Source organism: Grampus griseus (assembly GCF_964374135.1).
Source record: "Grampus griseus genome assembly, chromosome: 12".
Taxonomy (NCBI): domain Eukaryota; kingdom Metazoa; phylum Chordata; class Mammalia; order Artiodactyla; family Delphinidae; genus Grampus; species Grampus griseus.
In genome coordinates this window covers 11,911,307-11,924,075 of record NC_139006.1, presented here as the reverse complement: position 1 = coordinate 11,924,075, position 12,769 = coordinate 11,911,307, and the positions used below count along the sequence as shown (strand labels likewise).

The window sequence follows — 12,769 nt, the reverse complement described above, 5'->3', positions numbered from 1 at the left end:
GCCCCCCAGGGAGGACAGGTTAGACGAGGGTGGGAAAGGAAGAGGGTGGGCACAGAGGCAGGGCTCGCTCCACCCGGCACAGCCGCCTCCCGCCACTTCCCAACAGTACGGCCACCAGCAGACACCTCCTGCCATTTCTAGGTCCTGCCTCCTCAAACCAGCCTTGGTAAGACCAGTTCTGGGCCGACCTGCGCTCCAGACACTGGGGAAAGGGCCAAGTGAGTCACCCTGATAACATCTGGCCCAGGAGCCTCCCACCTGCCAAGTCACTGGCAGTGCCAGTCTCTGCACACACACGAGATGATAAATGGGGCTCCTGCCCATGGTGCTAAGACCACGTCCCCACGGCGCCCTCTGTGACAGTGAAAGCTGGGCTGACACCCCACTGCCCGTCAATACAACACCAGCCAAATAAATCGTGGTCGCCCTGGCTATTGGTTACCACGAAGAAGGGGTCGATCTAGACCTGCTGATATGGAAAAGGCTCCAAGATACATACACGGGGGGAAAAAACAAACAAGGAGCAGAAAGATGGCTGCAGATTCTGTCCTACATCACGAAGCAGACGGCTGCCACCTGCTCCGCGGACCTGTGGGGTCAGCACGGGGGAGAGCGAGCCGCGGCAGTTCAGTGCCGCTTTGTGTGAGTCAGAACCGAAAGACACACGTGTACACGTCGGCCTGTGTCGGGAATAACACCATCAAGGGCAGTTCTCTTTAGGGAAAAGGACCAGGGCCGAGGGGAGGAGGGCCAAGAAAGACGCACTTCTCCTTCTGTACCGCTTAGAGATTTGTTCCTACGTGTCTTTAAGAAAACGTCGGCAGGCGCTCTCTGAGCACGTGCCGTGTGTACTTTACAAACGTTATTACCACGAACTGATGCAAACCTCACAACAGCTCCCAGAGGTGGGTTCTGTTCTTAATCTAATTTTGGATATACTTTTTTTTTTTTTAGATGTGGACCATTTTTAAAGTCTTTATTGAATTTGTTACAACATTCCTTCTGTTTTATGTTTTAGTTTTTTGGCCGAGAGGCATGTGGGATCTTAGCTCCCCGAGCAGGGATCTAACCTGCACCCCCTGCACTGGAAGGCGAAGTCTTAACCACTGGACCGTCAGGGCTGAGTCCCCTGGATATACTTTTTAATATTATGAAAAACACCAATTTTTTAGAAGGCCTGGGCCAGCCCTGTCCCTAGGGCTGTCGGCTCTTCCTGCCCAGGGGCACAGACAGAAGTGGCCGCCCACTCCCTGCCAGAGACTCCGGATTCCTAGGGCAGCGAGGGGAGCTAATTACAGATAAGGTCCCCCCGGCCCAAGAGCCGGGCTGGAGGGCGGGCACTGGGTGGAGGGGCTGCAGGGTCAGGGCAGCGCCCTAGGCTGAGACCCCAGCACAGCTGCCCCAGCCTCCAGCCACAACAAGGTTTCCAGGGAAACACCCTGGAAAGAGCTCACTGCCGCAGTCGACAGCCGGCTTCGGAGGTCCGTTACGGCGGGGCGATGCGTCATTTGTCTTTGGTGAGAGGTGCGGGCAGAAATGTTAAGCGTCCTCAGGGGCCACAGGGTGTGAACTGACTCGGCCACCCCTCACCCTGAGCCTCTGTGTGTATCTGGTCGACGATCACACAAGAAAACCCTCTAAGAGCACACAGAGGATCCGTACATAAAGAGAGATGCACACGGTGAGCGGGACGCGCACCCAGGAAGCCGGCACGGACTCCCGGAAAGCCCCGGCTTCTGAGGCTGTGCAGCTTTTATGCAGATCAGCAGCTGACAGCAATTTTACTACAGCAAATTAAGAAAACTGTCGCCAATTGAAACTGGAGCGGGACGGGGAGCAATTTAACGAAGGAGAGTGTCATTAAATCAAGTGGGAATCTGGCTCAGGCAACCCGGCAGGGGAATCCCCGCGCTCCCCACCGAGGTCACCGGCCTTTTCCGCGGCAGTTAACTGTCTGAGTGGGGTGGCTTCGCCAAAGCCAGAAGCCTCTCCCTGGGTCCCCGAAGCAGACAAATGAAATACAGGCTGAGAAAGTGACCTCAGCCCCCTGCCCGCCATCTCCTGATGACAGGCCTGGGCACAGACAGCAGGTTTCGGCAGGAAAACACCCCTCCATCTGGGCTGGGGTCACCCCAAAGCCATGATGGTGTCTGGGGCTGCAGCCACTATAAATACACAGGAACCAGAGGGGACGGCCCCAGGGGGACCACCCGAAACCCTCAGGGAACAAAATCCATGGAGATGGTCACGTGCCTACCCGCATGGCTCCCGGGGGGCTCCGAGCCCCTGCGTCAGGGGCTGTCTGGAGTGGACCCGGCCCTGCAAGAGCGAGTCCACCCAGCGCAGCAAAAAGGTCGCTGCCCCCAAAGTCCAGAAAATTCTTTATGTCCCCACCAGTGAAGCAAGGTTACAAATCTATGAAGTGATGCACGTGAAGAAGCCAGCACGGTGCCGGCACACGCTGTGTGGTCACCCTCCAGGTGACCCTGGGGGCACCTGGCTGCCTGGAGCCTCCAGGAGGCGCCTGCCAGAGTCCGTGCCTCCCCACCCTGACGACGGCACCATCAGAGCACGTAAAAGCCGGCAGTGACCCCTCATACGACGTGCCAGTTACCACTGCCCTGACCGTTCGCTCCTGTGCCCCTCTGCGCCAACGGTTCTGCACTGGGGGTGACTTCGTCCCCCGGCCCAGGGACGGTGGGCCGTGTCTGGAGACATGTTGGTTGTCACGACTTGGACGGTGACTGGCATCTAGTGGGTGGAAGCCAGGGAGGCTGCTCAGGCCCCTGCAACCCCAGGACAACCCCACATGCCAACAAGGCCGGGCGGAGAAACCCTGCTCTAACCCACCGACATCACCGGAGGCCCAACAGCACGGTTCCAGAAATGATCCAGCCACTTCTACGCCAGTGGGACCCCGACAAGCCTCAGCTGTGTCCCAGCTCCTGATCACGTGGTCCCACCCGCCTTCCTCCCCATCAGAGCTCGAGCCCGGCCCTCCGCCTGGGCCACCGTAGCAGCCTTGCAAGTGCCTCTGTCAGCACGGAGCCTCCCACCCTCATCAGCACACAAGCCCTGATGGCCCAGCCCCTCTCCTGTCTCATCTACACGTCACCCCCCGCTGCTCCCAGCTCCTCGCTGGACCCCAGACTGTGGGCCCTCAAGAGAGCTCCCTGCTGACCCCTGCCCTCCAGGCCACAAATCCCCTCATTAATAATTAAATGAGAGCAAGGCCGGGCTGTGCGCCAACTGGGCCTGGCACTGTGCCAGGCACTGCCTGTGGGCCCGAGGGAGCTACGTAGTGGGGTCTACGGCCCCCAAAGCCAGACTCCCCTGCTTGGCCTGACCCCCCAGGGGTTGGGATATGGGGCCGGTCTTCTGGGGGGACAGGAAAGCAGCGAGAAGCCTGTGAGCAGTGGTCTGCGCCAGGCCCGGTTAGAGCGGCGAGCAGGACACGCACAGTCTCTGCCCGCTGGGGCCTTCCACAAACACAGACTAGTACCAGGGCACGGCACGGCGGGGTCAGCAGGGGCAGGGAGGGATCTGGGGGTCCGGCCCCGGCGGCTCTCACCATCCGCCCCACGCAGACGCTGGCCGCCTCCATCATGGCCCCGTCGGCGATGGAGCGCGCAGATTCCTTCTCGATGTGGGGGTTTCCGGAGAGCAGCTCCTCGACCACCTGCCGGTGGAGCAGAGACGCCGTGAACTCGGGCCTCCGTCCCGGCCGCAGGGCAGGGGAGGCGCTGGGGCCCGCCGGCGCGGGAGCATACTTTACATTTCGATACTCTTCCAGGGTGATGCGGCCGTCGCTGTCTGAGTCATACATGTGGAACAGAACTGGGGGGTGGCAGGGGGAGAGAGCGGCTGAGTCAGGCAAGGTGGAGGGGAGCCCGGGTCGCCCCGCCCCCCAACCTTCCCCTACTTCAAACTGAGCAAAAGACCCCAGTAACAGAAACCTGCCGAAGCCATAGAGGGCAAGGGCAAAGGCCATGGGGCCAGACCGACCACTTCCTGGCGGGTGACCTTGGGCAAGTGACCTAACTTTTCTGAGCCTCAGCTTCCCCATCTGCAAAATGGGAGTAAGCACACATCTGCCTCATGGTGTTGCCAGGTGAGCTAAGGCTGGTGGACCAGGGCCAGCGACCGCCTGGCACACTGTGAGTGCAGACGATGTGACAGTCTCATTAACAGGAAGCCAGCTCGGCGTTATTTCAAAGTGTCATTCCTGACGGACCCAGAGGGCGGCTGTCATCCCAGGCCTGGGGCAGATCACGGACCCGGCTGCCTACATCTTGCCCCTGGCAGATCTGAGCCGGCCCCGATGGTACGAGGGGCGTTCACACCCGCTCCGGTTATTTCACTCTTAGTGACATCACGTGGTCCCTTTACTGACATCACTCAGCATCCCGCAGCCCAACAGATCCAGGAGCTAAAGGGGAGGTGACCTCTCTGCCTCCTAGCTCAGCCTCAGGCTCATAAAAGTCCTCGGTCCTGGCATTTATCCAGCCCGACGCTGTGCAAACATCTCTTCCTCTCATCCTCACATGACCCCGTGAGGCCAGGGCTGCCCTGAGCCCATTTCACAGACTGGGCTGCCAAGCTCACAGAAGCTAAGGCATTTGCCTGCAGCCACCCCATTAAGGGAGGGGCAGCCGGGGGTTTGAACCAGAGTGGGTCCCATCCCACAGCCCTCACACCCCTTGACCTGGTCCTTGGAACAGTGTGGAAGCCGGGCGGACACCAGGCATCACCGCCCTGCCCCCAACAACCCTCAGTACACAGCCCGAGCTAAGTATAGCCCAAGCCCCGTGTTTACATGTCCCTGCAGACGCTGCGCAGACGCTGCTGCTCGGGTGGGATAGAGAGGGATGCTGGAGTCGTGGGAAAGTGCATGGGGAAGGGAGGTGTGACGCAAGCCACCCTGGGACTCTGTGCCATCCCCCACCAAGGCCGATCCCAGCTAAACTTGCTCAGAGCCCAGGGCCAGCAGAGGCTCCTCTGGGACGGACAAGCCCCACAGAGGCCGCCCCGTGAAACTGCATACAGTGGCCAGTCATGGGCCAGGGGAGGGAAGAAAGGAACTTTCAGGAAGCACCCGAGATCCCACCCAGCCTCAGAATCACCCTTATGCTCAGTCCTCATCCCCACCGTCAGGTTCAGGGTCACACAGCTGCTTAGTGAAGGGGCTGGATTGAACCAGGTCTGTCCAAACCAAGGGCCTTAACCTTTTCCAATCACTGACACCTCTTTCTGTTCCCAGAAAACCACCAGCTGCTGAGAAGTGTCAACAAGGAGGCTGCCACGCAACAGCCTCCGAGGAGAGGGAGGTGCAAACACCACGCTTTGTGTGTGAAAATCGGGACCAACCTCCCCAAGGTCTGGGCTGGTGCAACCTGACCCGACCCTCCCCAACCCCCCCTTGGGGGCGGCCAGGTGCGCACCGGGGAGGGGCCCCGGGACACCCACATCTTAGCTTCTCTTTCCGGCACAGCTGCACCCGCTCCTCATCCATGGTGGTGTCGATGGGCCGGAAGTAGGACATGATGGTCAGAAAGTCCTCGAAGTTGATCTCGTCAGCCAGGCCGCTGGGCCCCTTGCGCAGGTTCCTACGGGAGCCACGAGGGGGTGTCGGAAATGCATTAAGAACAGAATCTTGTCCTTCTGCTACCAACAGCCCTCGAGAACCCGGCCCTTCTGCGCACACACTTCACCTACGATGGCTGTCCCAGCCTTGGGTTCTGTTTCCCAACAACCTGCTCGTGGGGGCCCCGGGCCCCAGGGCAGTTTAGTCCAGCCCGTCCCCGGAGCCCCCCCCCCCGAAATCACCATCTGAGGACCTGGGGGGAGACACGGGCAACTGCACAGCTGCTGGGATGGAGGGCTGCCCGGGCACGCTGCGGTGCACAGAGCTGGGCACTTAAACACGGGGAAAGCGAGGCAGTAATTCCCCCAGGTACATCTCCTGACCCTTACCTTTAGATCGGGGTCAGCGAACTGCAGCCTGGGGGCCAAATCCCACATGCTGCCTATTTTTATACAGCCCATAAACTAAGAGGGGTTTTTCTGTTTTAATATGGTTGAAAAAAATGCCGGGGAAAAAAAGAATAGCATCTCATGACAAGTGAAAACTCCATGAAATTCAAATTTCGGCGTCCATAAATAAAGTTTTATTGGCACACGGCCAGGCCCACTGATTTGCATAGTATCCGTGGCTGCTTACAAGCTACAGAGGCAGAGTTGAGCAGCTGTGACAGCGACCATGTGGCCCGCAAAACCTAAAATATTTACTCTCTGGCCTTTTAGAGAAAGTTTGCCAATTCCTGCTATCAGCTGTTTAAAACTCCAGCACAACGATCAGTTACAGGCAGCTCTGACTGACGTTTCCTACCAAAGTGCAAAACTCGCCGATGACGGCAGGTTTTCTGATAGATCACGGCACAGAGTCCCAGGGGGGCCTGCGTCACACCTCCCTTCCCTGTGCACTTTCCCACCACTCCAACATCCCTATGGATGTGCTTTTCTGCAGGGGGCAAGAAAAGGGCTTGTGTTCCAGGCGGGGCTCGGGGAGCGAACCCAAGGCTGGGTCTGCCCTGTGCCTAGCACACGGCGGATACTCAGCAGATGCGTGAGTGCACTGAAAAGCCACTGGGTGAGGGTCCTGGCAGAGAAGAAGAGTTGAGAAAACAGCTTGGAGATGACGCCAACCAAACACGGGCTCCTGACCCACTGCTGCCAAACCCTCATCACTAACCGACTTCCGCTGGTGCAGGTGGCCATCGGGCTGATGGGCTGAGGGTCCCTCTGCCCTCACTGTGCATCCTTTCAAAGAGACAGTTCTCAGCTGGCCTGGGATAACAGTCAAGGGCTAGGGCTTGACAAATGCATTTGGGTCCCACCTGCGGTTAGGACCATATCTCGGTTTAAAGGAATACATTCGAGGTTCTCTCTCTAGGGGCCCATCTACTCCTTTTCAAATACTGCCCCTGAAGTACCACACTTCACAGTTTAGAGATCTCGCGATTCCCAATCTTCCATGCCAGGACATCTTCCAGAAAGAGGTGGCTCCCAAGCCTGGAACCGGGAAGGTGGATCATGAAACAACAAATCTGAGAGGTAAGGCGAGATCTTCTGGAAGCCTAGTCTTGGAGTAAAAACTCTCAATCTTCCCGGAAATCTTCTCTTACAAAGTTTTTCCACCGCTACTCCAGGCAGATTTTTAATCATCTCAGAGTTCTTGCTGTCAGGGGCACAGTCCAAATTTACAGGGCGTAAAAATAGCCCCAGGATGTATTGGGCTCCTCGGAGGTCTTTCCACTGTGTTTGGGTTGCACGTCCCTCTCAAGGGGTTCAGGCTGCAGCGAGAGGGATGACAGTGAGCTCGGGGGACACGTGATCAACCCCGGGGCAGGCTGGCCACGGACGGGTCCTTCTCAGGGAAGGTCGAGACCTGGCTGCTTCAGCATCAGGACCTGATTCAGGGGCTAGGCAACCCTTCTCCTCCTAGTGTCCCCAGGAGGCCCACACGGGCCAGCATCATGGTCTCTAAAGGTGACCACAATGCAGAGACCGAGGAAACCCAGACGCAGCACCTAGAGCCAGACCCACGTGCACTCCGGTCCACTTCCACAACGGAGCACCCGAGACCTGGGTCGGGGGACAGAAGAACAGGGGCTACATCCAAATCTGCAACGCAGCACGAGAGCATTCTTTCTGCAAGGAGGCCTGATTCAGAGCAGTCTTTTCGCTTCCTTAACTCTCCGATGACCCTGTAAGGATCAGAGCCCTTGGAGGTGGGGACAAACCCAGCTCAAACTGCCCTCCAAGACCAGCTTCTTGGTTCAAAACGTCTTAGGAAGCAAGGTGGACGCTGGTATTTCTTGAAAGGAAAATCCCCTCCTCTTGAGTCCTCCCCCACCTCCTTGCTGAAACAGGACGAGATGTGAAGGAGGCACAGGCGCCGAGCTGCTCTGGGTCCAGGCTAGGGAAGCCTTTCCTTAATCCTCCCTTATTTGGTGACTTCTGGGCTGCCCACCGACTCACCCGGGGCCTCCCCTTCTCCACACCGTGTCTCTAAGCAACCGCCCCAGGCCGAGGCCCTAGGCCCCACAGGGGAGGCTCTCACCACCCCCTACTGGCCACTGCCCTCCCTCTCCTGCTGTCAGGCGTCATCTTCCGATAGCAATTCCCTAGAGCAGGTGCCTCGTGAGCTGCCCGCACTGCAGACCTGCAGACCCGAGAATCCCTTGACTCCGTCCCCATCATATCCAGTCCATCTCCAGTTTCACTCCTCCGATCTCTCTGGGATCCCTCCTCGTCTCTCCTGGGATAGCCTGGTCCAGCCTCCACCATCTCAGCGGGCACACCACACGCAGACAGAATGAGCTTTGCAAAAAGCAAATCAGACTCTGTCGCTCCCCTGCTCGATGCCCTCTGGGAAGCTCCTCCAGCTCTTGGGGTGACCCCCAAGCCCCCAACCTGGTCTCCCAGGCCCAAGAGGTTTGGTCCCAGCCGCCCAGCTCTCACCACCCTTTCCCACCACACTCCCCTCCCCAGGGGCCCCAAAGCTTGTTTCAATGCCCACCTTCTGGGCACTCAACGTTCCCTGATCGACTAAGGCCCCTTCCTCCACCCTTTAGGTGCCACTGCACCTGCGCTGCCCTTAAGAGCTCTGTCCTAACCTCAGATGCCCCAAGTACGGTAGCGGGTCTCTCCTGCCTCTGACTATGGACTGTTGACTCAGGGCACGCCTTCTTGTCCTCTGGCCCCTGCTCACGCACTGTCCCCTCAGCAGAGGCAGTGCTCATGGACAGATGCCTGGCAACGCCTAAATTCCACTCTAAGAGCTGAAAACGCAACTCCTGGATCTGTTCTGGTTCCCACAGGGGACAGCTGAGCACCAAGCCACCTCGGGCCAGATTTGTTTTTTTGTTTGTTTTATAAATTTTTAAATTTACTTTTTTTTTATTTTTCGTTGCGTTGGGTCTTCATTGCTGCACGTGGGCTTTCTCTAGTTGTGGCGGGGGGGCTGCTCTTCGTTGCGGTGCGCGGGCTTCTCACTGCGGTGGCTTCTCTTGTTGTGGAGCACGGGCTCTAGGCATGTGGGCTTCAGTAGTTACAGCACACGGGCTCAGTAGTTGTGGCACACAGGCTTAGTTGCTCCGCAGCATGTGGGATCTTCCCGGACCAGGGCTCGAACCCGTGTCCTCCGCATTGGTAGGTGGATTCTTAACCACTGCGCCACCAGCGAAGTCCCCAGATTTGTTTTAAGGAATAATTACATACAGTAAAAGGCACATATCTTACATTTGGACCAATGTGTGCACCTGAGAAACCCACCCCCCAATCAGGATACCAGAGGTTTCCCTCGGGCCCCTCTCCAGCCCAACCTGTCTCCTCCTGGGCTGGCGGTGAGGATGGAAGAACCAAGCCCTTGGCCCTGGGTGGGCTCCACAGGCTCGGGGGAAGCAGGGTTTGCCAGGACCTCTGGGGTGTCATCCTCTCTTCACCTTAGCACACCTAGGGCCAGGAGACACCAGCCCCTCTAGCTCCAACCCACAGAAGGCTGGGTCGCCGGGGCCCGGCCAACTTCACAACTGGCCCAGTCTCGTCCAGCCGTTTGGAAACAAGCCTCACAGACACATACATGCAGGCGTGTGTCTATACAGACACGTTAGGTGTCACTAGGCTCTGGTCACCCTGCACCATCTTCTTGTGATGCCTCCAACTCTAGGCCCTGACAACCATGTCGTCTCCACGTTTGGGGGCCGCATCACCGCTCCCCCTGCCACCTCCCCTCTCCACTAGCTGTCAGCCCCCCCCCCAATCCTGCTCTGCCTCACTGCCCACCCAGGCCTCCCTCTGGGATTCCGCAGGCAGAACGAGGATTAAAAAGGAGCTGAGGGCCCTGCCCACCCCACACCTCTCACCATGCTTGGCCTTCTGTGCTCCAGCCAGGCCCCCTCTGCCACTCGCACCACTCCCTGTGCCACAGGGTCTTTGCACGTGCAGTTCTGGTCTCTCTCTGCTTTGCCTAGGTAACTCCTGGGCACTCTCTCCTCAGGTCTCACCCCACAGGTCCGGGAGAAAGGCCTCTGCATTTTCTGGGGCAGCCTGAGGACCCCGTAGCCCCAACCCATAAACAGGTGAGGCCCGGAGTCTTCCTCAGGGCCCTGCAGCCCTGGCAGAACCAGAGCTGGGCGGTTCAGGCTCGTACAACTTGAAACCCGTCCGGGAGTCCCCACCCATGATACGACCTCAAGGAAGGGACATGCCTATTCCCTTCCTTCCTCTTTCTGCCAGTTCTCTCTGCTTCTCAGCGATCTCTGCAGACACAGGGTGTCAGGCCTGGGCCCCTGGTGTGTTTGTCCACAGGTTCTGGCAGCCTGGAGAGGGCGTGACCCCCTCACCCCCCCACCCCTGCACCTCTCCACCAAGCCTCAGACACAGTGATCTCCATGGGGATATGTGAGTCCTTCAACTCCGACGACACTAGACATTTGGGGACATGAACTCTGGTGTCAGCCTCAGCTTTGGGATACTGTCCATGGTGCCTCTCTCTGCCTCAGTCTGTAAGCCAGGGTGCTGTGCGTAACGACAGCTACCCTGGCTCTTTAACATACCTCATCTCAGCACAGCCTCACAGCAACCCTGAGAGGCAGGTGCTATTATCACCTCCGTTCTATACGTGAGAAAACCGAGGCAGCCCCAGTGACCCTGCCTCCTGGTATTCGTGCCCCGTGTGGTCCCCTTTCCAAGTGCGAGGTGACCCAGTGACTTCTGACGAGGACAATACAGCAAAAGTCATGGCATGTTATCTGCAAGATGAAGTTACCAAAAGATGGTGTTTTCCATCTCAGGCGCCCAATCTCTCTCTCTCTCTCATTGGAACAGCTTACTCTGGAGGAAGCCAGCTGCCAGGTGTGGTAGCCCTGGTGACTGGTCCATGAGATGCCTCCAGCCAATAGCCAGGAGAGTGAGCTTGGAAGCAGAGCCTCCCCCAGTCAAGCCTTCAGGTGAATGTAGCCCCAGCTGACCCACTCTGAGCCTGAGAACCCAGATCCCTGACTCTCAAAAATGGTTAGCCAATAAATATATATTGCTTCAAACTGCTAAGTTTGGGGGTAATTTGTTTCACAGCCATAGCTAACTAATACAGAGGCCTAGAGAGATTGAGTGAGCTGTCCCAAGTCACCCAGCCATGAATCCAGGACTGCCAGACCCTGGACCTGTGGCTTGTAGCTCCTACCTGACAAAGCCCCCTCTTCTCTGCGTCAGTTTAAGGGGCTGTTCCGAGCACACGAGTCATGCAAGAAGTTACAAGGGCAAATGCTCCCCCAAAGTCACCCACCATCGGCAGCTCCAGGAGAAAGGCCCACCTGTTGTCGAAGAAGGCACGGACGATTTTGGATCTGATCGGGTTGAGCTCCAGGTCAGGGATGTTGTTGAAGTTCTCCTTGCTGGGTACCAAGGAGGGGGCGCACCGGGGAAAGAGTGAGAAAAGAAAGCAGATGTCAGAGAGCATGTTCATCACTTCTCAAGCTGTGTTTTTCTATCCTGAGCAGACTCCACACGAACAGTCCAGAATGAGACAGGACTGGAATATGCTGCACTGGTCCGTCTCCTCCTCTAACCGCTGGGCTGGCAGGACGACAGAGGGTCTGGAGGCTCAGAGATGCCCTTGTGAATCTGATAAACGTCCTAGACACCCACCCCCAGGAAGATGCAGCAACACAAGATCTGCACCCCATTCCGAGGGGTCAGAGAACTCAAGTAGGGAAACCCTCAGTTGGCCCTTCTGGAATCAGAGAAGCAGGATGCTGGCTTGGAGCTTTGGAAGACAGTGTGGCAGGTCCTCAACAAGTGAGAAACATGGAGTTACCATGTGACCCAGGGATTCCACTCCTAGGTATACACCTGGGTATCTCCCTAGAGAAATGAAAACACTTATCCACATAAAAATTCGCCCATGAATATTCATAGAAGCATTCTTCCTAACAGCCATAAAGTAGAAACACCCCAAATGTCTACCCACAGATAACTGGATAAATATGGTCTATCCATATAAGAGAATATTATTCAGCCATAGAAAGAAATGAAATACAGATACAGGCTACAACACGGATGGACCTTAAAGACACAGTGCTAAGTGAAAGAAGGCAGACACAAAAGACCACACAGTGTATGATTTCATTCATATGAAATGTTCAGAATAAATCAATCCATAGAGACAGAAAGTAGCTTAGCGACTGCCAGGGGCTGGGGGATTGGGAGTGATGGGGAATGGGGATGGTGTCTACAGGTATGGGGATGATGAAAATGTTGTAAAATTGACTGTGGTGGTGGATGCATAACTCTGTAAACATACTAAAAGCCACTGCATTGCACATCTTAGTGGGTGAATTGTAGGATATGTGAACTGTATTTCAGTAAGGCTGTTTAAAAAAAGAGAGAGAGAGGGACCTCCCTGGTCGTCCAGTGGTTAAGACTCCACGCTTCCACCGCAGGGGGCCGTGGGTTCCATCCCTGGTCTCCCTGCTCAGGGAACAGGATCCTGCATGCCAAACAGTAGCACGGCCAGAAAAAAGAGAGAGGGAGGAGAGATGCTTGCAGGAGAGGGTGAATTCCAAACACAGACACTGTTGCTGCTCACAGGCGTTGCTGGGTCCTAGAGGCTGTGGGTTTGCAGGCGTGGAGGCAGGCAAGTCCCTCATCTACCTGACCTTCCCGCATAAGGCCATCATTTGTTCTCGGAATCTGCTTCCAGCTCCCT

At 57.0% G+C, this 12,769-nt stretch overlaps 1 protein-coding gene across 1 annotated transcript in view; it reads right to left on the bottom strand.

Moving 5' to 3' along the window:
- The window catches only part of TESC (tescalcin), a 62,763-nt gene that overhangs the window by 2,790 nt on the left and 47,204 nt on the right, over positions 1-12,769 (bottom strand). The window contains exons 3-6 of the mRNA XM_082668214.1: positions 11,376-11,456; positions 5,467-5,606; positions 3,776-3,837; positions 3,572-3,679 (exon numbers count right to left, since the gene is read on the bottom strand). Coding sequence (XP_082524340.1) covers positions 3,572-3,679; positions 3,776-3,837; positions 5,467-5,606; positions 11,376-11,456 — 391 coding nt within the window. The remainder of the gene's footprint in view (positions 1-3,571; positions 3,680-3,775; positions 3,838-5,466; positions 5,607-11,375; positions 11,457-12,769) is intronic.